Below are 26,831 nucleotides of genomic sequence, written 5' to 3'. Positions count from 1 at the left end.
TCTGCTTTATTCCAGTTGAAAGAAGCAAGTTTGCATGCACTATTCTCTGATATTCTATAATGTTGACTTTTCTGTCAAGCATAAGGAATTGGGAGCCAGAGCGGTTCAAATGAATATAGGCTTATTGCATGCTAACACTCTCTACAACAAGTTTGTGAAACTGGCAGCCCACGGGCCAGATGTGTCACCTGTAGGCCATGCCCACTCCGGCTCAGCAAAAAGAACCTGAACTATTAACAGTCCAAACAAAATAGTGGTAGTTAAGAATCAACGGAATTCAAGGTGGCTGGACTCTTGTGGGCATGAAAAGATGAAGACTAATGATGCACTTGACCCCTCCTTCAGGCTCAACCTGGTCATCTCTTACATTTTCACTTTTTATATCTTTCTTTCTACTTTTGTATAAACAATGTTTAAATTAAGCCAGGCAAGACATGCTGAGTATGGTTTCTAGAATAATTGCTTTCACTGTTTTCACCAACAGTGACCATAAAAAGCATATGTACTTTGTATAACAAAGTAAAATATCTACACATTGGGGAGTTTGTTGATGCTCTTACCTCATGAAATATCTGTGCAGATTTGTGTACACTTGAAGGTATGGAATGTGTTTTATATATTTCATTTTGAATTATATGACCAGAGGAGAACAAGAAAAAGAAGGTACTTTCACTTGCATACTAAGTTATTGCTTAACTGCCCACCCTGTAGGAATACATCAGGAGATGTATTTTTCTCTGTCACTCATTACCTTATCCAGCCAATTTTCAAACCTGATCTTACTTTCAAAGACTTCTGAACTTATTGGTCCTACTACATTCATTTCAACTTTTCAATATTTTACTACCCCACCCACTGAATGCTGTTTGGAAAAATTAAAAATTAGTATAGACTATATATTATTCTATTGCTCATAGGAAAATAGATTTTTGATGGTACAATACTTAGCCCATATTTTTAAATTTATTTTCAGAATATTTCTCTGTACTCAAAGAACAAGCATTCTGGGACATGAACACCTAAGGGAATTTAAGAAAATGTGTACTTCAGTAGCACTTTCTTGGTGTAATCCGAGTTTAATTCCATAAGCAGATCATACACAAACTAGCATGTTTCCTGACAAAACATAAGGAAATATAATTGGAAATGCTTATTGTAGAAAAGGAAATCCCTTAGAAAATACAAGAAAATAATAGAGATTAATTTAAATTATTTTCAGAACAGAATTTTATTGAAACAAATCTTATGAAACACAAGTTAAATAATTAATTTGGAACCTTCTTAAAAGTTTTTAAAAAGCAGTTCTGTAGATTAATGTAAAAAATAGTATGGCTATGTGAAATGACTTTTGCCTTTGGAAGAATAGTAAGAGGAAAGTAAAAAACAGCTAAGAAAAGATTGTGATTTCTTTCATATTATTATGATTGGACTTTAGAGGATGTTGTGATGATTCTAGGACAGGGATGTCAAACTCCAACCTGCGGGCCAAATGCATCACATGCTGACCTGATGTGCCACATGACGCGACCGTGACATCGTGAGTTTGACACCCCTGTTCTAGGATGTAGACTTGGCATCAGTAGAGAATGTATGTTCAGTATTAAAGAGATCTCAGAAATATACAAGCTAGGGAAGGAGAAATTGAAAAGGAATGAAGTTAATCTGGAAGGGAAATTTACAGATGATTTTCTGTGCTATTCTAATAAAATAACAAATAATAGAACAACAGAGTTGGAAGGGACCTTGGAAGTCTTCCTGCTTCTTAGTCCAACCTGCTTCTTAGGCAGGAAACTGTACCATTTCAGGCAAAAGGATGTCTAGTCTCTATGCACGCCCCCTAGAGACCTCTCTTAGGAAAGGGGTGAGGTCAATAGTAGACAGTCTAAGGTTAAAGTTTTTGGGGTTTGGGGAAAAAAGCCACAGAGTCAGGTAGAGTATTCCAGACATTGACCACTCTGTTGCTGAAGTCGTATTTCCTGCAATCAGGAAATACGACGATTAACCTTGGTGTGATTAACCTTGAGTTTGTATCTATTGTTTGCTCTAGTGTTGTTATGGTTGAAGCTGAAGTATTCATTGACAGGTAGGACATTGCAATGTATAATTTTATATACTATACTTAGATCGGACCGAAGGCGGCGTAGTTGTAGGTTTCCTAGGTCTTGAATTTCAAGTCTGGTGGCATAAGGTATTCTGCAACGAGTAGAGGAGTGGAGAACTCTTCTTGTGAAATATTTCTGGACTTTCTCAACTGTGTTAATATCAGATACGTAATGTGGGTTCCAGACTGATGAGCTGTATTCGAGTATTGGTCTAGCAAATGTTTTGTATGCTCTAGTTATTAGTGTAATATTACCAGAGAAAAAGCTATGTAAGATTAGGTTAACAACTCTTAATGTCTTTTTGGCTATGTAGTTACAGTGGGCTCTAGCACTTAGGTCATTTGAGATGAGTACTGCAAGGTCCTTGACAGAGTTGGATCATCAACAAGGTCTTGACTATTCAGCCTGTATTTTATTTTCTGATTTTTTTTTGCTAATATGTAGGACGGAGCATTTATTTGTTGAAATTTGAAGTTGCCATTTGTTTGACCGTTCTGATACATAGTCAAGGTCTTTTTGAAGGGTAGCAGTATGGTCTATGGTGTTGAATAGCTTTACATTATCAGCAAAGAGAACACAGTTGCTCTTGATATGATCACAGAGGTCATTTATGTAGAGTATTAAAAGAGTTGATCCTAGAACACTGCCTTGGGGGACACCACTGTTGACAGGTACAGAGTTTGATAGGATGCTCCCAATTTTGACCATTTGTTGTCTGTTAGACAGAATGCTTCTATCCAGTAATGCAGGTGTCCAGAGATACTGTAAGATTTTAGTTTTAGGAGTAGTTTGTCATGTACCATACCTGTGCATTTGGTTTTTCTTACATTTATTGCGTAAATATAGAACTTTTCTCACCATTGAATTTCATTTTGTATTAGAACAGGAAAAACTGTAAGTTTACAAACTTGAGAGATTCCACTTACTTGAACAGTGGGCAGGATATTTCCTTTGTGTCAATAAAGCTTTGCAGCACTTATATGGAGTGGAATTTTTCTGTGTGGAAATTTTGATTATAAACTTGGATTAATGATATTACCATAATTTGGTGTACTATTATAACATTAGTACTGTAACATTGGGAAAAGCTGTTTCTGCTATCAATATAATGATATTTTTAATTGGGCTTGTAAGTTGCATATTTTTTAAAAAAAAATCTGTCTAAAATTGAGATTTTTCTCTGCAATGATCCATTCAAGAAATTTGCATGTAGAAGGTAGGAATAGGGACAAAAATATTGCTTTGTCATGATTCCATAATGCCTTGCAATAAATAATGGTGTACAAATACTAGTTTGTTATAGATTTTTAATCAAATCGTATGGAGCTTTTGAGATATCATCTAGATTTAAAATATTAAGCGAACAGATACTTTTTATGAACCATGCAGTTGCATTTTACTTTGATGCATAATTATATCAGATGTCCTACAGCAAAGGATAGGCATATAAAATGTATTAAAAACAGAGGTTAAACTTGTCTTATCCTGTTAATTTAGTTGATATATTAAAACAAAGATAAATATGGGAGAAAAATATGGTTATTCGGGAATCTTTGTATTGAAGATTGCAGAGTATTATGTTCCCTTTCACCAAGTTTTCCTTTTCAAGTAGTTTCCTTTTTATAAGCATCTAAGTGGACTTTTCACATTATGTGATGATTTGTTAATAGAGTTAATTAATTATTACATAGTTAATATTAGTACCAGTAGTCAGCAAATGCAAACCACCATAGCTATAAATCATACCAAATAATCTCATGTGTTTATAGCTGCTAGGATTACTGGTTACTGCCAGATATTGGTATGATTTGAATAGTTAACTATTAACAACTTGTTTGAAAAACTTTGGCAAATTACAGCAATGGAAATATTTCCAAAATATCTGTACTTAATACTAGGTAGAATAATCTTGTTTCATTTGTTAATATAAGTTTAATAAGATTACATACATTGTATCTCAGTTCATATAAACTGTAGATATTATGTTTAATATTGAATTTCTTTTTATTGGTTTAATGAAATAGCAATAGCACTTAGACTTTTCTAATACTTGATAGTGCTTTACAGCCCTCTATAAGTGGTTTTACAGAGTCAGCATATTGCACCCAACAATTTGGGTCCTCATTTTACCTACCTTAGAAGGATAGAAAGCTGAGTCAACCTTGAGCCTATTGGGATTTGAACTGCCAAATTGCAGGCAGTCAGTAGTTAGCAGAAGTGGCCTGCAATACAGCACTCTAACAACTGCGTTACCGAGGCTCTGTAATGCAATTTGTATAATGCTTAAAAATTAACTAAAATAATACCTACCAAAGATAAAGCAGAAACCATTTTTGTGGAGCTTCTTTTGTTACTTATATTTTGCATATCCGTTCTTAAAATAATTCAGTTAAAAATTTATTGCCAATTAATTACTCAATCTGACAAACTGAACTCTGTAACCTGCAAACTGGCTTATATAAAATTAAACTCATCCTACACTAAATGCCATGTATACCAGGAATTGTACTCTCAGTATAAAATATAAGTATACTGTTGTAGTTTTTATGTTACCTATTTATAGCTTTTAAAAATGTGCTTCATTGATTTTTTGGTTCTGAAGGTTATTTTTAAATGAATTTTTAAAGTGCTCCTCAGAAAGTATTTATTTAAACAGCCTCTTGTTTGAGGATAAGAGATTAACATAGTTCAGTAATATAATTTGTTATCTCATCCATTTATATAGAAAAGCATGTGAAAAAAAATGAATAAACATAACAGCACAAGTGTATATGTATGTATGTTTTGTGAAAATTAAGTAATAAACCCTAGTGGGTTTAATTCAGGTAAGTATAAGTAGTATCACAATTTAAGTATATCAATAGAACTGGGTGGATTTCAATTTAGCAGCCAGTGATTAAAATTTAGTTTTCTTAAAATGCTGACGTACCAGATCCTTAACTCCATATTCAGCAAACTTGCTTACAATACAATTTTCACAAACAAACTATAACTATTTAAATTCTGAACCTTTTTCATGACTTTGAATTAACACACTTCCAGTCATTCTTTTTCTGGACTTGAGACATCTGTTTCGTGGACTCTGTAACAGTTATGTCTGGCACGAGTAGTGTCACCTAGCTGTCCAAGCACAAACATCAGTAACATAAATTACAATTAGCTAAAACACATTGTACAATGATTACAAGTCAACAAATAAAGGTCAATAGATATATCAAGTTCTCTTTAAGAAAACATTAAAACTATGAAGGTAGGATCTAGATAATTCTCATTAAAAATATGGTTCAAATTTGGTAGTACAGAAATGACCAGGTCTGAAAATCTTGAAATGCAAGCCAACCTTATAGGAAAAATTGTTCCTCTTATTTAACTACCCTTCATGTAAGTGTTTAAACTATAGATATAAGTAGAACAACAATGAAGGTAATTAATTGCATAATGGACATTCACATATTTCCTATCAATACTTTGACTTGGTGCCAAAGTAAAAAAATTAATCACTGTTTGTTGGGGTTTGGAGATTAACCCCTAGCAGAGTATTGCAACAGTAGTCAAGCCAGGCAGCCAAACGAGAGCGGAAGGGCCCCAGAGTATACACACACTGAACACAAACACTGTTTGTAGTTTAAATAGTTTTTAATCCAGTTAGAGTTTAAGCATTGTCATTCAGTCCATTAAGTCATTCACAGTATTTCCATCCAGTAAGACTCACTAGTATAGTCCAAGTTAAGAGTCCTTGCAATATCTTTATCAGCCGATAAAGATATCTTCTCCTCCTCCGGTTTCACTCTCCAGAGAAACAAACGCTGGATATTCAGCAAACAGTAGCAAACAAAAACAGTTCAGTCACAGGCACTCACAGTCAGTAATCACAGTTAGTCGTAGCAGCACACAGTAACAGTTACAGCCAGACAGATCACAGCCAGACAGCGTCACAGCCAGACAGTCAGCTCACAGTAAGCTTTCCAGCTTCTAATGCTTCCTTATATTGTAACTTCTAACCGCACCCTTAATCGGCTAATTGCCTGCTGCATTGTGCTTAAAGTGATAAGCACTTAAACCATGATATCTAAGTTTTATATATTTATTCACCCAAACCATATTTGGTATCAATGTTATACCTAACATACTCCCCTTTTGGGTGAAATAAATATATAATACCTTTACAATCTTATCCCATATTTTTCACAACTCTCCTGGTGCTTACTGGCACCTTGGGCTTTAGTAAAATTATCAGCTAAATTGTCCTCCGACATACAGTACTCTAGCTGAATCATCTTACTTCTTATAGATTGTCTCACGTTTAGATATCTTAGATCTGTATGCTTGCTCCTTGTTTTTACTCCAATATTTGTGGCCATTTGAATTGCTGCCTGATTATCTTCATGTATAATTATAGGATAATCTACTGTTATACCTATATCAATTAACATTTGTTTATACATTATTAATTCTGTACATAACAATGATAAACAGGAGAATTCTGCCTCCATAGTAGACAAACTTATATGCTGTTGTCTAATTGACTTCCAGCCTATTAATGTATTACCCAGCATTATGGCTGTTCCTGAAGTCGACTTTCTAGTGTCTCTTTCTGATGCAAAGCTAGCATCTGCATAAGCACTTAGAATTAAATCACCCTTTGGTTCTAAATACAATGAATAATTCATTGTCTTTTTAAGATATCTTAATATCCTCTTAGCTGCTATCCAGTGTCTTTCACATGGTGCAGAATTGAATCTAGCCAACTGATTCACGCAGTACGAAATATCTGGTCTAGACCAATTACTAATATAACTCAAACTACCAATTAAAGATTGATAAATCACCTTATCAAACTCAGGGCTTTGTACATCAGTGTTGCTAAACTCCTGACTCATTGGAGTCTTAGCTGGCTTACAAAGCTCCATCTTGTAATCTTTTAGCAATTTGCTTATCTTATCTTCCTGAGATATCTTATAACCTTTCCTTGTTTTCTTTATATTCAAACCGAGATACTTCTTTATCTCCCCTAATTGCTTGATCTTTATTCTCTTTCCTAATGATGCTATTATTTTATTTGCTTCATCATTAGTTTCAGTTATCAAAGCAATATCATCTGTGAACAGTAATAATAATGATACTTTCCCATTTGTATCCCTCTTAAACAGACATGGATCGGCTAAACCAGCTTTAAATCCTATATTGTCTAGTTCCTTTACAATATACTGGTTCCATTCATAGCCTGATTGTTTAAGACCATAGAGACTTTTCTTTAACAACCAACAATCATTATTATCCTTACTTTCACTTTTAATACCAACAGGTTTTTTCATATAAATAATATGTTTTAATGGGGCGTGCAAGTAAGCAGTTTCCACATCTAAATGGTTAACTATATAGTTTTTACTAGCTGCCCACACTAAAGCTGCCCTCAAGGTTGCTGCCTTAAGACTAGGTGCAAACACCTCATCGTAGTCATTAGCATTCTGCCTAAAACCTTGGGCTACTAACCTTGCCTTATGGATTAAATTACCATCCTTATCTATTTTTACCTTAAATATCCATTTGCAGCCAATGGATTTCTTTCCTACAGGTAATTTGGCATTTTCATACACCTTCATATCACTTAATGAATTCAGTTCCTTATTCATTGCTGCATACCATTTTTCTTTTTCCTTATTAGGATACTTTTTAATTTCTTCTACAGAATTAGGAACTTGATTAATCTGGCACACTGTGTTAGCCTGGTACCTATCAGGCGGTCTAGATATACGTGTAGTTCTTCTGGGAATTACAGGGCTTACAGGAGGACTTTGTTGAACTACTACCTGTTCATCTTCCTCATCCTGTTCAGCTATTGAATCTGTTTCTTCCTTTATGGGCACTATTTCATCCTGTATTTTTCTCTTTACTTTATTTTTAAAGTTACAGGGATAACTAATGGGATTTCTATAGGATTCAATAATTACATCTTTATTGGCATCCTGTTCTAATTTCTCCCATCCTTCATGTTCTAGAAATTGGGCACTAGCACTACATAACACTTTAGATGTGCCTTTCTCCCAAAATCTATATGCCCTATGGTTTGCCTGATAACCAACGAAGAAAAATCTTTTAGCTCTATGTTGCCCTTTTTTTCTGAGTTGTGCAGGAATATGCACCCATGCTGGTGCACCAAATGTGTGCAAGTAACTTAGATCAGGTTTCCTGCCATGCCACCTGGTGAATGGAATTTCACCTGTTGTTGTATTAACAACGTTGTTCAATATGTTATTAGCACACATTGTAGCCTCCCCCCACAAAGAATCAGGTAACCCAGAATCATTTAACATTGTTCTAACCATTGCCTGTAGTGTTTGGCCTCTTCTTTCAATAAAAGCATTATGTTCTGGCCTGTATGGAGCAGACTTCTTATGCTCTATTCCAGCTACCTTAAGTCTGTTCTGGAATTTGTTATTAATAAATTCCGTGCCATTATCTGTCACCAGGGTTATCAGTTGTCGTTTAGACTTTCTTTCAGCAAACCTAAGCCAATTGAAAAAATGTTGATATGTTTCAGTTTTGCTTTTCATTAAATAGCAAAACCCATATCTAGAATAATGATCCATAATGCTCAGTATATATCTAGCACCCCCATACTGGGTTTCTTTGGACCTATTATGTCTGCAAATACTACTTCTAAAGGTTCTTTTGTTTTGAAACCATTTAGCCTATTTGCAGGCAATACTTTGCTCTTATCTTCACAGCAAACATTACAACGTAAATATTTATCACAAGATTTTAACCTTATTCCTTCAGATAACTCAACTGTACGTTTTAGCATTTTAAAATTTACATGCCCCAAACGCCTATGCAATAAATGGATACATTCTTCATGAGGCTTTATATTATTAAATACAGTTTGTGCCTCCCCTTTCTTACTATTATCTAATACATATAATGTTCCATTTAAAGCTGCAGTTACCCTTTTGTTATCTTTTTCAATTATGCAATTATTATCCTTAAAAGTAATTACATAACCTAATTTATCTAATACCCTTACTGAAAGCAAATTAAACTTTAGTTGCGGTACATACAACATTTTTATATCCTGGTTTATGTACGGACAACGTGCAAAACCTTGACCTTTAGCTTTCAGTTTCCAGCCGTTAGCAAGAGATATATGTTGAGAACTTGTAGACATTTTTATAAATTTTGTCTTATCTCTTGTGATGCAGTGGGATGCGCCACTGTCAACCACCCATAAATTATTATTCACATCAGAGTTGCTAAACGTGGCTAGTTCAAATGCTTTCTTTGGCTTTTTTACATTCTGGCTTTTTCTCTTTTTGCAGAATCTTGCCAAATGTCCTCTGCCTCCACAATTAAAACACTTTTTAATTGTGTATGCCGTTGAAGATAAATTCTCTTCTTCCAGGTGCTTTACTTTGCTTAGCTGGTTTCTTTCAAGCTTTGAAGATAATTTCTCTTCTTTCTTATCTTCTCTCAGCTCGTCACGCTCACGCCTTCTTCTGGCTTCTTCTAGTAGCCTGCCTGTAATCTCGGTTAATGAGAGGCTTTCTTTTGGCAATACCTCTAACGAAGTCACATAGTCATCATAGCTTTGATCTAATGAAGATAATATTATGTAGACTTGTTGCAGTTCATTAAATATAAGCTCTTTTTCTTGCAAATCTTGAAAAATGCTTTTCATACAATTTAAATGAACTAACATATCTCCATTCCTCTGAAGATGCGTTCGAAAAAGCTTCCGTGTAAGATTTATATGTGCTCCTACACTGTCCCGAACATAAATCTTCCTGAGGTTCTCCCAGCAGTTTGCAGCATTTTCTTCTCCACGAATATGGACAAGCTGCTGATCACAGAGAGTCAGTCCTATGATGCATAAAGCCTGCTCATTCTTCAGTTTAAAGTCTTGTAACTTTTCTTTATCATCATCATTAGCAGGATCCCAGCTACTCACATCTGGTGGGTTTGCTATAATGTCCCACAATCCTTCTCTGCGTAGAAGTAAACTACATTTCATTGACCATGAAACATAGTTTGTTCCATCCAGCCTGGATATCATGGACAGTTGTGACAAATTTACTTGTGCTATTACTCTTCAGATATTTTAACTATTTTAAACTAATTAAAACAGTTTGTTTTTACAGTAATGTGCAACTCACACCAACTCTCTCTGCTATATCCTGGTTAGTTAGACTATGCTGCTGGGCCCATAACCAATGTTAGGGTTTGGAGATTAACCCCTAGCAGAGTATTGCAACAGTAGTCAAGCCAGGCAGCCAAACGAGAGCGGAAGGGCCCCAGAGTATACACACACTGAACACAAACACTGTTTGTAGTTTAAATAGTTTTTAATCCAGTTAGAGTTTAAGCATTGTCATTCAGTCCATTAAGTCATTCACAGTATTTCCATCCAGTAAGACTCACTAGTATAGTCCAAGTTAAGAGTCCTTGCAATATCTTTATCAGCCGATAAAGATATCTTCTCCTCCTCCGGTTTCACTCTCCAGAGAAACAAACGCTGGATATTCAGCAAACAGTAGCAAACAAAAACAGTTCAGTCACAGGCACTCACAGTCAGTAATCACAGTTAGTCGTAGCAGCACACAGTAACAGTTACAGCCAGACAGATCACAGCCAGACAGCGTCACAGCCAGACAGTCAGCTCACAGTAAGCTTTCCAGCTTCTAATGCTTCCTTATATTGTAACTTCTAACCGCACCCTTAATCGGCTAATTGCCTGCTGCATTGTGCTTAAAGTGATAAGCACTTAAACCATGATATCTAAGTTTTATATATTTATTCACCCAAACCATATTTGGTATCAATGTTATACCTAACACTGTTTACAGGTTATTTAGATATAACATGTTTCAGTAGTCCAAACAAGAAGAGCCTAAGTCATGTAACAATGGTCTTCTCTGACTTTTCAGTATTGAGTACCCTAGACTTTGCTATAGAGAAGCACTGCTGACTACTAATAAATCTGGATATTCAAATTGAAAGCTGAATCTAAGAATTAGTATGTTTATATTTGAAACAATGTTGCATAGTTGTACAGATGAATTTCTTTTCTTTCTGTAGTTAGCAAGTTGAATTCTACTCTGAAGATGTAGGTTTAATTTTTTTTCATTTAGCAATTAGTCTTTCTAATTTTTGCTTAAACCTGAGAATTCTAGCAGTAACTTGAAAAGTCCATTCAAATGATATGCTAGAAAAAGCAAAAAATAAAATAAAAAGGCAAGGGGACTGTCGGGATTAAAAAATGGTTACTACTAGTAGTATGAATATCCTGCATGTTTTGATACGATCACAACATCAACATTTGCTCTTTCATTTATTTGCTGTACTGTTTACATTCTATATATTTGTCTATTTTATCAACAAGTATAAGAAGTTGATTATGAAATTATCCGGTAATGATCTCCTTCGTAGCAGCTATTACAGTTTGGTTTTAATCAATATATGGTAAACTTATTTTTTAAAAAATTAGAATTACATTAATAGGAATTCTTATCCCTATTGCTCCACTTTTTATTTCTCTCCTCTATTCCTTGTATTTGTATCCAGATCTATTCTGGGTAAAGTCCTCAGACAGGTTCCACCTCATAGTCTCTTCTGGTTGACCTTTTCTATATTGATACTTTCGAAGTCTGTTATTTCCCATACCCATGTTAGCAAATATGGAGAGTATGTGAAGTCAGGATTATATATTTGGGTTATCTTATTTTTTTGTGAAGTTAAAGTTTTAATTTGATTTATATTTTATAAATCCAGATTAAAATAAAAAATGGTAACTCTCTTTCCATAAATTTGTATTTTAAATAAATTAAAGTTTTTTAAAAAAATATCTAAATAAAAATTTAATACAATTTACTTCTTAAAGTAAGAAGAGAAATCTGTATTTTTCTGTAATCTTAGAATTCAAATTGAATTTAAAATCTGGTAACATTAAAAGAAATGAAAAACATATTTTCATATCATTAATAATTTATTGTTGTCAACTAAAGAACACCTGTTCAATTGGAACTTACCATATTATTTCAGCTTTTAAAGGACATCTGTGCAAAAAATAAAGTAAAAATATCCATCCAGCAAAGAAGATGTTTGCAAATTATCACAGTCTATTCAAAAGTAACCTATTACAGAACTTAAAAATGTATACAGAAAAAAGATAGTAATAATCATGAGAAATGACATTAATTTGTAAAATATCATGTCTTTTTAAATAGTAACACTTATTCCAATTAGTTATCTAGGTTATAAACATTACACTTTTATGTGAAATGTCCTTTACGTTAAGTGAGGTAATTAGCTGTTTTCTAGTTTGCCAGAAAACATAATGTTTTAGATATAGAATTCTGGTTATATACAAATCATTTATGAATTAATCTTGAAATTATCAACAGTATCTCTAAACATATCAACTTACTTTAAAAAAAACCACAACTCAATTCCAATACAGATATTTATTTTTTAAAAAGGCAAATTGAAACAACACATTAAGATTTTTAATGATTTTTTAAAAAATCCTACATTATAAAGGAGTAATTCTGTTATGAATGCCAACACAAGACAGCTATATGTAAAAATGTGTTCCTGGTTTCAGATGTTTGAACAAAAAGATGCATAAGGCAATTTAGGCATAGGACAATCCCTTTCATATCCTTATAATAAATAATTTTAACCTTAAAATTTATTATCTCATAAAATGGTACACAGTAAAATCCTTGCACCAGTTTCATCATGGGAATGTCTTAACAATTAATTTGCATTATATGACAATTCAAATCATATACTTCAAAGGGTGACACATGTATGACTCTTATAAATATGGTATAGCTCAAATACAAGTTTCTAAAATTCTAATTTGATTCACCTTCTATTAGCCGACAGTATGATAATGAAGAACCTTGTCTTTTAAGGATCAGTGAAAAAGTCCCTCCACCACCAGAAAAATATTCAGAAAAATTGAAATGAGAAAAGGAAAATACAGTGGAGCTTTGGGTCGTGACCGTAATCCATTCCTAGACTCCGGCTGCAACCCGATTTGATAGTGTCCGGAAGCACGACTGACTGTGCATGTGCACAGTCAAAAAAATGGCGCTGAAGGGAAAATTGGCACGGAAAGGAATCTTTCTGCACCGATTTTATTCTCCACCCAATTTTTGAATCATGACACGATTCAAAAATTGGCGAACAGGAGCGTTTGTGACCCGAGGTTCCACTGTATATCAAAGTCACATGCATGCATTCTGTATTTTCCTCTTTTGGATTTTTTGAAATTTTGCATATCTTTTATCATGCATGTGATCAGGATGTTGATTTTTGTTTGGTATTTATTTCACCAATCTACATGCAGTGTTCTGGTGTAAAAAATGTATCTCTCTTAGTTCTACTATATTAAAACTAGAGAAGTTGTGTCAGGACTAAATTAAACAACCAGACTTTATTTTGGGCCAGACCTGTTCTATATAAATTTCACATACTGTGGCTTCCTCATTACAAAGAAATATTATGTTATTATATTACAGATCTTGATGAAAAGAAACAATAAAAAGTATAAGTGTTTATGCTCTCCAACTCTCAGTAATTTTGAGATTTTTTTTTAAACTTCATAAAAAAGTAATTGATACCTCTCATCAGTCTAGAAACAGTTACAAAACCATTCTTAACTCTTCACGGATCTACTCTTAGAGATATAGTCTCAAAACTGAAAATGTTTGACAATATTAAATCTTTCTAAGAGTGGTTGTCCTGCTAAAGCCTTCCATGAGCATATCATGAAACCATCTGTGAAAACCTAGAAAAATCTAGAATCTAGGAATCTATATGTTTAGTATATAAGTCTAGGAATCTATAGGGTTTTCCCCCCTTTATTAATCAATAATCATGGATCCATGATCAGAAAAAAAACTGGATAAAAATGTATTTATGAAAAGAATATTGATGTTTATCTTAAATTTGCAAAATTAAATAAAATCTGAGTGATGCCCCAGTTTTATCGAGAAATGTTTTGTTTCATCTCAGAGAATTATTTAGAAAAATATCATATCCGTTATCCATCAGCTGAAGTTAAAGCACAATTAGGTCATGCAGCAAAGCAGTGAGATAGACAAACAACTGCAAAAGATTTTTTTTTAAGTATTTTGCAATGATTACATCATGATCCAGACTTGGTAAAAGAATAATAATAGTTTTATTGTGTAAGCAAAAGTATTCCTGGCAATCTGTTGAAAATGAAATTTTTTCCAACTTCAAATAATGCACAATTATGATGATAACTTAGAGATGAAAAATGTTACTAGTATACTTTGTAGTTCATACCATTCTTGTTTATTTCCATTTTCATACAGAGCACAATGTTCAGTGAGGTGTACAGTTCCAAATATTGCCAAATTAATTGTAGAAATCAATTGTAGCTATTGGCAATATTTAGCAAAATGAAATAAAATAAAAATATTTGCCATTATGCTTTTTCTTTCATTTATCAAGCCATCCCCATTTGAAAAGATTTTGTTGTATTCTATTAAAAAACTATGTAATGAGTGCCATTCAGAACTAAATGTGAGCACTTAAACTAGCCATATTCAGAAAATAAACTATATATAATAAAGAGATAACAATATAAAAGCAATGACAGATGATCAGCCAGAATGACTGAAAGTGACAAATTGCCAATGTAGCTGATCACCACTCCTTATCTATTGCTATGTCCTACAAGCCATTATACAAAATTATACAAAATTCCCAGTGCACTGTGATATAAGAGATTCTTGGAGATGATAGATCTGCAATCATTGTTTTATTTCACATTACTTAATTCTATGTTTATCCTAAAATAACTTTCAATTGATGCCATTGTAATATGTTTGACAGAGTCAACATATTTTATGATAAAAACATTCAAAGACAATTGATATATCTTACCATCATGTGTTTCTCTAGTCTTCAAGCTACTTCAATTTTATATTGCAGTCTTTTAGTTCTTACATTCATCAAAGGTCACCTTCAAAGAAGATGATTTAAATAAGATTTCATCTTAACTTTACATATATTAAACACTGCACATAACAAAGTGTGCCTTTCTCTTCTAGAGCTATATTTATGTAAACATATAAATACATGTTTATATCTGTTATTGGCAGCATGATTTAAAATTGGGTTTGTGTGAGGTATAACTTCTTCCTTTATAACTATTATCTTAGCTAATATAAAGCTTTCTTAATATTATTTATGCTGGATATTTATTATTTATTTGTTAAATTTATTAGCTGCCTATCTTGCCATGAGGTACTCTATAAAATTATGTATATTATTACAATAATAAAAAGAAAAAGAATATAAACAGAACAGAAATAAAATAATAGAACCCATAAATAAACAATGAAAAATGAGCACAATGAGAACAAGCTCATCATGCTGGCAAGAAGAAATGTGTAGGGCATTGAAGATGGGTCTTGAGCATTAGCAGAGTTGTAGGAAGAGACAGAGAAGACTAGCTTCTTGTGCATGATGCCCATATTTAAAAGAGCACTTCATGGCACAGCCTATTAACATTCCATAACTTTAGGATTAGATCAAGTTAAATCAATATTAAGGCAAAGGATTTCTCAACACATTTTCGAATCAAATTTCACCTTCTATATCAGCCTCATATTTTGTAACATCACAGTTACAAAATTTAGGACAGCTTCAAGTTTAGTTCAATTTAATATTGTCCTTTTTTCATTGCTGTTTTGAAAGGGAACTAAAGGAAAACTCCTTATGAAACACAAAATTGGCCCTGTGATATGATACTATAGAAAGAACAGCCCCCATTCTTTTTACTATCAGTTCAATAGGAACATTTGCCACCAGCTGATTATCCCATTTTTATTTAAATTTCTCAGGTACTCTGATAATTTTTGTTTGCAATATTTGTTAGCTAATGTTAAATAAAGACAGTAAAAGAGAATATAATGTATGTTGGAATAAAGAGGCCTAAAACAACTAGAGTGAAATAATTTATTAATCAAGTATAGAAACAAATTTTATGCCAAGAAATAGTACATTGCCAGAATTCTTTTAATCCCATCCCCCTTTTTCATAATCATACTTAGGAGAATTTGATATGCTTTGAATAGGAACTACTTTTAGTTTCAAACACAGGCCAAGAGTATTACATTATTTTGGCAACTTTTTATTCCATCTACACAGTAGGTAATTCTATTTTATTTTATTTATTTATTTGATTTGCCAATTGTTTACAAGATAATAAGTATAAGCGTATACATAGTTGTGAATACATGAAATGGGTACATATAAGAAAAATAAAAGAATAAGAGAAACAATAGGACAGGGACGGTAGGCACGTTGGTGCGCTTAGACACAGACTTTGGTAATCAACTCTTGTCGATCATGGTTGAACTGCTTTACTCCAGAACAAAATCAGGAGGTCAGTGCCAGACAATATGCAGATAAATCAGTTGGCTCAAGCAATTATCCAGATGATACCATAGCTAGTAGAGAGAGACAACAAGCAGCTGAAGTTAGCTGCTGCTACACACCCCACTGTTCCAGTTTCTCCAGAAAGGCTGCTCTGCTTTCCAGGTTTCAGAGAGAGGATTGATATAATGGTTCCAGAATAATGAGGATTGATAAGTATTCAGGACACTGTATAGCTTTTTAGAAGCTCCTTTGTTGTCGTTGAAGAGACCTGCTAATTCCCAGAAAGATGGTTATAAGGCAGAGGTGGGAAACTATGGCCCTTTACGACTTGTGCACTTCAACTCCCAGAATTCCTGAGCCAGGAAAGGACCATGGTTCCCAATCCTATAATACAAAGGTGTCAAACTCAAGGCCTGCAGGCCAGATTCGGCCTGCAATGTGGTCAGATCCGGCCCACGGGCCATCCTGATCTACCCAATGCAAACTGGAAAGATCAGGCGAGTGTGGCTTCGGCCCGATCTACCCAATGTAAAGAGGAAAGATCAGGTCAGTGTGACTTCGGCCCGGTCTTCCCTTTTCAAAGAGGAAACATCATGCTGGTGTGGCTTTGGGTACACCAGCATGCAAAGAGAAAAGATCAGGCCAGCATGGCTTCAGCTTGCTCTACCTCATGCAAAGAAGAGAGATCGGCCAGCCTGTTTTCAGTCCAGTGTACTCAACGTGAAGAGGAAAGATCAGGCAAGCATGGCTTCGGCTTGCTCTACCCCAGGCAAAAAGGAAAGTTTGGGTCAGCCTGGCTTTGGCCCGGTCTACCCTATGCAAAGAGGAAAAATCAGGCCAGCATGTTTTTGGCCTGGTCTACCTAATGCAAAGAGGAAAGATTAGGCCAGCCTGGCTTCGGCCTGGTCTACCCAATGCGAAGTGGAAAGGTCAGGCCAGCGTGACTTTGGCCCAGTTTTCCCCATGCAAAGAGGAAAGATCAGGACAGCATAACTTCAGCCCAGTCTATCCAATGCGAAGAGGAAAGATCAGGACAGCATGGCTTTGACTTGCTCTACCTCATGCAAAGAGGAGAGATCGGCCAGCATGACTTCGGCCCGGTCTTCCCCATGGGAAGAGGAAAGATCAGCCAGCCTGGCTTTGGCCCGGTCTACCCCATGCTGGTGTGGCTTTGGCCCAGTCTACCCAATGTGAAGAGGAAACATGCCAGCAGTTTGGGGAGTGGTGTCAAGTTGGCAGTGCTCACCCAGTTGGCCATACCTGCCTGGCCCCCCGAGATCACCACAGGCCTGATGCGGCCCTCAATGAAGTTGACTTTGGCACCCCTGCTATAATATAAAGGAGATGAAGACAGATCCTTTGTAATGAATGCTATGAATACAGTTGTTGGAAATTGGAAAATAGTTGCCAAAATTCTTATAGCCGCATATTTCCTCTTAGTATATGTTGCTACAGATATTGTGAAAAATTGTGCTTGAAAAAGGAGCAAGAAGCACCAGATGCTAGGTGTTGCCATAACAGTGAAAAATAGCATAGAGTTAATATAAGAAGTAGTAGACTAAGACAATATGAGGGTCAGTTTAGTATAGTGGTTAAGACTATAGGTTAAAAATTGGGAGACCATGAGTTCTAATCCCACCTTAGGGACAAAGCTATCTGAATGATATTTGGCCAGACACACTTTCTCAGACCTAGGAGGCAGACAATGGAAAGCACTTTGGAAATCTTACAAAAAAAAACCTACGGTGACTAGTTTCAGGATTATTATTTTTAATGGCACAATATAATATAAGATAATGTTAAAGGTAGAAAGAAATTGAACTAGAAAACGTCCAAGGTCCCTTTCAACTCTGTTATTCTGTTACATTTATAGAAAAGAACTAATAAGACATAAACAGTATACAAAGACTATATCGAGGAGAATTTATTTATAGAATCATATGGACTTGTGCAACTTCTAATAAATACCTCATGACTTTTATTTTGCTTTATAATGAAGAACCCTGATTGAATGTACAGCATACTGTATGCCTCATAATCAGTTAGTGATCGATGTAAATCTTTCAGTATCAAAAAGAGATAATCTCTGTATTTTGCACTATTCTACAGCAGGGGTCCCCAACCACCAGTCCGTGGACCGGCACCGTCCGTGGAACAAATCCTACCGGGTCGCTGGCTTGTTGGCGCCGCTATCTTGTTTTGATGAAAAAGTGCTTCCGGTGAGCTTTTCCGGTAGAAAGCTCACCGGAAGCACTTTTTCATCAAAACAAGATGGCGGCGCCCAGCTGATGTCGGTACTGGGCCGCGCCATAAAAAGGTTGGGGATACCGGGCCGCGGCGTAAAAAAGGTTGGGGATCACTGTTCTACAGGACAGCTATTGCATTTTGTACCACTTGCATCTTCTGGATACTTTTTAAATGTAATTCCAACAGAATGAGTTGTACTAATCAAGCAGAATGAAACCAAACATTATTCTCCTTCTGTTATGAAGAGCTGAGCCTACTGAGTGTTGGAGTAACTTTTCCCTTGAATCACTTTTCATTCATTGAAGAGGTCTGTGAGTTATAAAATATTTTGCTAAAGATGAAAAAATTTCTATGAGAAAGAAGAAATCATTCTGCCTGAATAATGTGGATTACGATGCAATAATTTCCGTGATCTTTTAAGATCATATGTAACTAATGTGCTTTTATAATATTAGTTTTATTTGTTTTATTAAGCATTCCAGAATTAGAGGTTGTTGGTCTAGTGAACCATACACAGAGGATCACTAGTTTTCCTCTTCTAAACAGAAATCTTTTTCAGGTGTTCATTTTGCATTCAAAAAGAATGTTACATGTGACCTTCCTTTTGGAATTTCACTGGATAAGGAACAAATTTGAGTGAACATGGGTTAGAGCTGCTATTACCAAACCTACCTCCTGATTGTAAGGGCAGCGAAGGACAATACTTCAACAGAAAAACACATTTGGAAGGGACCTTGGGGGTCATCTAGCCCAATACCCAGCTAAAGCATGAGATCCTGTATTATTTCAGGCAAATGATTGTCCAATCTCTTATAAATTTCCAGGGGGGGGAGGGACACACAACTTCTAGAAGCAAGTTGTTCCACTGATTAATTGTTCTGTCAGGAAATTTCCCCTTAGTTCTAGGCTACCTCTCTCCTTGATTAGTTTCCATCCAATGCTTGGTATCCTGCTTTCAGCTGTTTTGGCCAATAGTTGACCCCCCTCTTCTTTGTGGCAGCCCCTTAGATATTGGAACAGTATCTTGTCATTCCTAGTCCTTCTTTTCATTAAACTAGGCATGCCTATTCATGTGTTTTAACTTCCAGTCCTCTGATCATTTTGTTGTTTTCCTCTGCGCTCTTTCTAGAGTCTCAACATCTTTTTTATATTATGGTGAGAAAAACTGGATGCAGTATTCCAAATGTGGTCTTACCAAGGCATTTTAAAGTGGTACTAACACTTCATATGTTCTTAATGCAGCCTAGGACTGAGTTAGTGTTTTGGGAAGCTGCAGCACACTTATACTTCATATGATTGTCCACTAGGATTCTAAGAACTCTTTCTGATTGAGCCAGGTGCCACCTATTCTATAACTCTACATTTAGTTTTTCTTGCCTAAATATAGAACCTTACTTTTCTCAACACTGGGTTTCATTTTGTTACGTAGGGCCAGTGTTCAAGTGTGTCAAGATGATTCTGTTGGTTGAACCTATCTTCTGGAGTATTGGCTATTCCTACCAGCTTGGTGTCTTGCAAATTAGATAAGTTTTTACTGTTACTGCATCTACCAATAGCTATCCTGCAGTCTTGTTCAGGTAACATATGCCCTCTTGATGGGGTCAAGCACCTTGTAGGAATTCTTCTACAAGGCCATGCAGAACTGTTGGCCAGCATTTATCAGATAAAATCAGTCAGATTTGTTTTCTATTGAATGTTGGCCTTGCTACAGATCTTAGATAGATGCCCAAGGCAGATTCTTGCTATTTTAAATGGTATCAGTTTGAACATGTTGAATCTGAAGACAAGATCATTTTTCATTTGTAATGATCTCTGATGTTGCTGGGTTAGAGATTGTGCATCCATCCTTGTTCTTCTTGGCCTTCAGTACCATTGATCATGGTTTCCTTCTGGATCAGGTCTAGGAGTTGGTTGGGGAAATCAGCTCTTAGAGATGGGTGACACTTTGTTTTGCTGGTTCTCCTTTTTTCAGCTTCATGGGTGTTCATGGTGGCTGGGAAGAAGAGATCCTGTTCTCTTTCTCTTCTTTGTGGGGTTGCACATGGTTCTGCACTCTCTTTTTCTTCTTCATTACTTACCTGAAGTGGTTACAAACTATGGTATCATCAGTCTGCAAATGTGCATTTACAGCACATTTTTATTAAGTAATACTTGTTCTTAAATGCCCATGAAAGGGAATTTTCCAGTTCTTAACATTGGCTTGGCCAGGAGTTTTATTCATTTTATGATTGGATGAAGGAAATGATCATCTTTACTTGAGTACCACTTGCAAATATAACAGTGTTGAACATTCCCTATGATGCCAATTTTCATCTATAACTTAGAAGATTATATATTTTGATACACAATACACATCTTTGTGGTATTGTGTTTTCTACATAGCATTCGTTAACTTCCAGAATGCTATATTTCTTAGAGCTAAGGTGAATGTGAAAAACATTTTCAGGGAGAAAATAAATTTTGGAAGCCTAACATTTTTCCCAATACATTTTTTTTAAGTTAGCTTTCTTTCTTTTAGAGACTTACAGTCTTTCAATCAACTGTTTTTGTTTTGACCTAAAACTCATTAAAATAAGGTTAGATATATTTTGAAAGTAAAGACAATATCTTTTGGAAATTATTATTGTTTAGATGTCTGTCAGCATTATTAAAAATTTTTACACAGCAAGTCAGCCTAAATTAAGCGGTAGTTAAAATTAGATGCAGATTGGATCAAGATGGGCAGAAAAGAAGAAATTGGCTTGGGTATAAATGTTTGGAAGCTGATCCATTAGGGCTGGACTGTCAAACTCCTAGCCCGTGGGCTGGATGCGTCATGTGTTGGCCATACCATGCCTGGTTTAGCAAAGGGGGAAAAGTCCCAATACGTCACATGACAATGACATGAGTTTGACACCTGTGTATTAGAGCTAGACCAGGTTCATCTACTTGCTGTCAGGCTACTCCTAACTTTCTATTTCTTTATAATTAACTCAGTTTGATAATTGGTTATCAATCTTCTCCTTTGTCAAGTTATCAGTGTCATATTTTTGGAATTCTCTCTGCAAAGATGCATACATTTGCTCTGCAAAGATACATACATTTGCTTCTTAAAGGAGAATGAAGGTCAGTGCTCACCTGTGCTTGTGAAAAAGAAATGGAGTAATAAGGGCAGAGATATTGTCAGGCTTGATCAGTAATTTTTAGTAAAAATCAGGTTTTCACAGCAGCTTTCAAGATACTTATATTGTTCCTATCTTCCCATCATTTAAAAAGTAGTTAAACATATGTTCATTGCTTTACTCCTTGGGTAAGGATGGCGAATTGATACAGGTATCTTCAGGTATGGTTGTATAATTACAACCATTCATTTAGCGACCATTTGAAATTACAATGCCACTGAAAAAGGTGAGTTACAACTTACACTTAGGACTGTTACAGTATCCCCATGGTCATGTCATCACCATTTACTAACTTTCTAACCATGCTTCTGACAAGCACAGTTAATGGGGAAAGCCAGATTGCTTAACAGCTGCATGGTTCATTAAATAACTGCAGTGATTTTCTTTAACATCATGGCAAAAAATGGATACAACTCAATAACTGTCTTGCTTAGCAATGGAAATTCTGGTCTCATAAAATTATGGACTCTATGTAGTAGTTTTTTTTCCTATTCAGTTATAGTTATAAACATGTTTCTGGTCTGTTTTCTGTTTGGATTAGAGCGTTTTTTTAAAAATCTTTATTGCTATAAGCTATCGGGTCAACCTTATAACCTTGATAATCAAGGATGTCAGTTGTTGGGAAATCTAGCATCCAACTATGATATTACAAGTTTCTGACTTGTCTCATTCCTGATTGCAAGATGAAGGTTTTATACATACTGATAATGAAGGAAAAGTTCAACGTCTCTTACAGCAGCTTCTCTTTCTCCAAACATTTTCAGCTGGCCAGGCTGGGAACAGTTTTCATGAAATAACTGTTTTAGTTGTTTAATAATTTTATTAAATTTTATAAACTATACACTAAATGTACTAAATGTATTTATGTACTAAAACATAAACTAATATTAATTTGTAATCATATAATTTCTGAAGTTGCTTATTTTTGCATCGTAAGGCTATGCAAGACATTTGGAAAAAAAACTCTACAAAAGATACTACCAAACTAAGTTTTCTCAAAACTTCACAGTAGATACACTATTTGGAAGAAGTGCAAGGTTGAAGGCTGCCCCTAGCGATGATGCACAGCTGCTTCACCGGCACTTTTAGAAAAACAATGGGGGACATGTCTTTGAAACAGACATAACATTTCTTTAAAACGTAGCTGGCTTAATATTTCAAGGACTGCTGCTTGATTGGCTTGGCTTCCTTTGTAGATATCCAATCATCAAGAACTTACTTTTTTTTCTTTTCAAAATGGAGAAGTGGGAGGATGCCTAAACGCATCAGCAAAGCAATCTGCCAATTGCAATATTGCTGTATTGGGAAGTTGGTTCTCCATTGGCTGGTGGTAGAGGGAGGATCAAGCAAAGCCGGAGGGTTTGCTTAGTATTTCTTGCACACCCAGAATCAGAATACCACCATTTGCTGGCAAAGCAGAATAGAGGTAGGTTAAGAATTTATGCATTTTACACCAATATAACTGTTTGCCTATGTTGACCAGATAGAATTTCTGTGTTGCTGTATTGCTTTTATTTTCCTTTATATTTTAAATTGTCTATACACAGTGGTAAATCATGCATTTTATTAATATTATTTTCAGAATTACATTTTGATTGGGTACTTTTATCCAATTAACTTCTGTGAAATGCTTATAATATTTTTTGACTATTTCATTTTTTCCCTACAGTTGCATTGAAGTCAAGGAGCTTAGCAAAACCTGAAACAAATAGCATGCAGGACAGCAATAGCACCTTGCAGACCAGAGGGAGAATGCATATGCTAGAAGGTGAACTTTTGTTGCAGGTAATTATCAGAATTACTATGAATATTTCAAAGGAATTCCTTGCAGCAATATACAAAAGAACTTCATCGTATAAAATGTCTTGGGTCTGCCCAGTTATTATTATTCTTAATACAGTTTTAGAAGTGTCCTTGGAGGTTTTCTTCTTCTTTTGTTGTTTCTTTTTTTTTTTTTTACCTTTCCTTTGTTTTCCTACTTCAGTCAAAGGAATCATTTCACCAGTTTCATGGACTTCTGAATTACTAATCTCTTAACAAATTTCTTGCTATTTGAGGAATTATTCTCAATTGTCCAGATCATTAATGTCCCAAAGGTGCTTTTCCAAAAGGAAACTGGACTTAACTTTTTTTCTTTCAAAACTTTTCACTTCTCTTCCAAGAAACTTTTTTTGTTCTTTAGAATAGAAGAAACTTCTTGGATGAGAAGCGGAAATGCTTTCAAAGAAACCTCCCCCACCTTCTCCAAGAAAGTCCAGTTGCCTTTTGGAAAAGCACTTTTGGGAATCATAATTCATTTCTCCACTGATTTAACAGGACCACATTCTCTTTCTCAGCCCAGATTGTAGTAGTAGATGATTTATAAATAAATACATTTTGCTTGGCAATTAAACAAATGTTGTATAATAGTTTGGTTACAATTCTTCTAGCAACAAATTGCAGTTGTTTCCTTAATAGATCAAACTAAGGGACATTATGCTTGCTTGATTCTTATTTTGTGCAATATATGAATCTACCCACTGTTAATTTTTATGTATGATTTTCTGAAAATTCATGATTGAAAAATCTCACTTTAGTGCCATTTAGCCACTGTATGTCAATACTCTAAAAACTACATTTAAAAAAACCCCTCAGTCTCTCCTTGAATCCTTCTGGTCGCCTATCAGGTTTTGCATTTATATTTAACTCTTATGCCTGTGTTAAAAATAAAAAGCCTCCCAAAACTTAAAATGTTTTTTTCCAGATTTTTTTCAATTTCATCCCCTTGGTCCGTTAAACAACTATTCATAAAAACCAGTGTGCTTTGTAAAGTATTACTTTAAAGTAAGAGGCTAGAATTGGAAAGATAATTCTGCTGCTTTGTTGGGTGTGTTCACAAAGTGCTGTTAAATATATCACACTATGGCTATTTTGTGTACTTGTAAATTGTTCATGCATGATTTTTTTTTTAAATCATATTGCTGTTGTCTTCAGGCATTAAATGGCTTTGTGCTAGTGGTCACATCAGATGCCCACATATTTTATGTGTCTTCTACAATCCAGGATTATTTGGGTTTCCAGCAGGTATGCACTTTAATTATACATTTTAAAAAAAAAAATCATATTATTACTATGTTGTTGTTATTTAATGAAATGCAACTTTTTTTAACATCACTTCCTTGGTTCACTGAAAAAATAGTGCAGTGTATAAACAATCCAGAAAGTTGTGTCATTTCTATTCACTTTCACTATTCATTTTTCTCTTTGTTCAAAATGTTTTTTCCAGACCTGTTAACTTCTCAGAGTAAGTTAGTGAGTTAAATTGTCCTCAGTAAATGTCCCTGCCTAATGACATCTACTGCTTGCACAGATAACAAGCATTCAATTTTAATATAGGAGGCCTTAAAATTAGGAAATGTTATTAAAAAGGCAACATGGTGGCTTAAAGATATGTTAAAAGTTTTTAAACTATTAAATAATGTAAGTTTTGATTCCAAATTATATCCTATAATCCTCTTCTGTGGATGAATGGGCTAACAATAGATTCATTTTCATGTTCACATCTGTTCTAAAGAAACCCCTTTAAGATTTCTTTCTTTTCCACATACTTCTAATTATCAATTGAAGAGAATATTTGGAGTTCATACTTGAAGTGTGGTATCCTTGGTGCTCTTTGAGCTTGGTTGTTTTGGCTACAGACCTTGGTTGTTTTCTTGCAGATAGTGAAACGTCTGCAAAAAAAACCCCAACCAACGTCAGAAGGCACCAAGGACCCTACATTTCTAGATTCTAGATGTTTAGTCTATCCTATGCTTAGTCTATCCTTTCTTCACTGCAACGTCTGCAAAAAAAAACAACCAACCAACGTCAGAAGGCACCAAGGACCCTACACTTCTAGATTCTAGATGTTTAGTGTATCCTATGCTTAGTCTATCCTTTCTTCACTGGTAGTATTGTTCCAGAATGATTTTTTTTTTAAATCTAACTTATACAGCAAGGTTTTTTTTCCATGTAAATCATTTCCTTGTGTTATTTTTCAATTATACTGAGATAAACTGTAGTGCTTATTTTCTAGTAATCAGATTTGGTGAGTAAATGGCTGAAATATTTTTATTATTATTTCTTTGATATAGTCTGACATTATACACCAGTGTGTATTTGAATTAATTCACACAGAGGATAGACCAGAATTCCAGCGTCAGATTCACTGGGCTCTTAATCCTATACAGTCCTCAGATTCTGGACAGATAATGCAAGGTGAGGAATCAAATAGCTGCAAGTAGTTACAGTGCTTCAATTAAAAAGTTAATCAGTTTAAAATTTACAGGTAATTGAAGAGGTATTTCATAATGCATTTGCCACTTTACATCAGATGCCCTATATAAAAATGCCCTTAATTTTATGCACCTGTCAGTTTTTAAAGGAAAAGTTTACAAAACTGCAATCTCTTCAAGAAGAAATATAATTTGGAGCAGATAGAAATAATAACTACCACTTATTTCTTAAGTATATGTCAGATTTATAAAATATATATGAAATATATACTTTGCTCATAAAAGTATTTTTGGTACATCAAATTTAAAGGTTTAATTTATTCATACAATAATTGTAAATTAGAATTGATTTTCGATATGTGAGATGGATGGATGGTACAGATAAATTGATAGATGTGATAGATAGATAGATAGATAGATAGATAGATAGATAGATAGATAGATAGATAGATAGATAGATAGATAGATGATAGATAGATAGACAGATGGAAGATAGATAGATAGATAGATAGATAGATAGATAGATAGATGATAGATAGATAGATAGATAGATAGATAGATAGATAGATAGATAGATAGACAGACAGACAGACAGACAGATGGATAGATAGATAGATAGATAGATAGATAGATAGATAGATAGATAGATA

General features: G+C 34.6%; 1 protein-coding gene across 4 annotated transcripts in view; it reads left to right on the top strand.

Annotated features, from left to right (window-relative positions):
* AHR (aryl hydrocarbon receptor) overlaps positions 1 to 26,831 on the top strand; it is a 60,515-nt gene that overhangs the window by 22,152 nt on the left and 11,532 nt on the right. For 3 of the 4 annotated variants that reach the window (XM_087945184.1, XM_026678023.2, XM_087945182.1), the window contains 3 exons: positions 23,598 to 23,713; positions 24,902 to 24,991; positions 26,041 to 26,164. In XM_087945184.1, the coding sequence (XP_087801310.1) occupies positions 23,598 to 23,713; positions 24,902 to 24,991; positions 26,041 to 26,164 (330 nt within the window). Of the gene's footprint in view, positions 1 to 18,965; positions 19,075 to 23,597; positions 23,714 to 24,901; positions 24,992 to 26,040; positions 26,165 to 26,831 lie in introns of those variants that run through there. The other variant, XM_087945183.1, reaches the window with a different exon arrangement.

This window comes from Notechis scutatus, chromosome Z (assembly GCF_049901735.1).
Source record: "Notechis scutatus isolate UNSWTSFEM ecotype Mainland chromosome Z, rNotScu1.2, whole genome shotgun sequence".
NCBI lineage: Eukaryota > Metazoa > Chordata > Lepidosauria > Squamata > Elapidae > Notechis > Notechis scutatus.
Note: the sequence above shows the minus strand (reverse complement) of the source record. Positions and strands in the feature narration are given on the sequence as shown.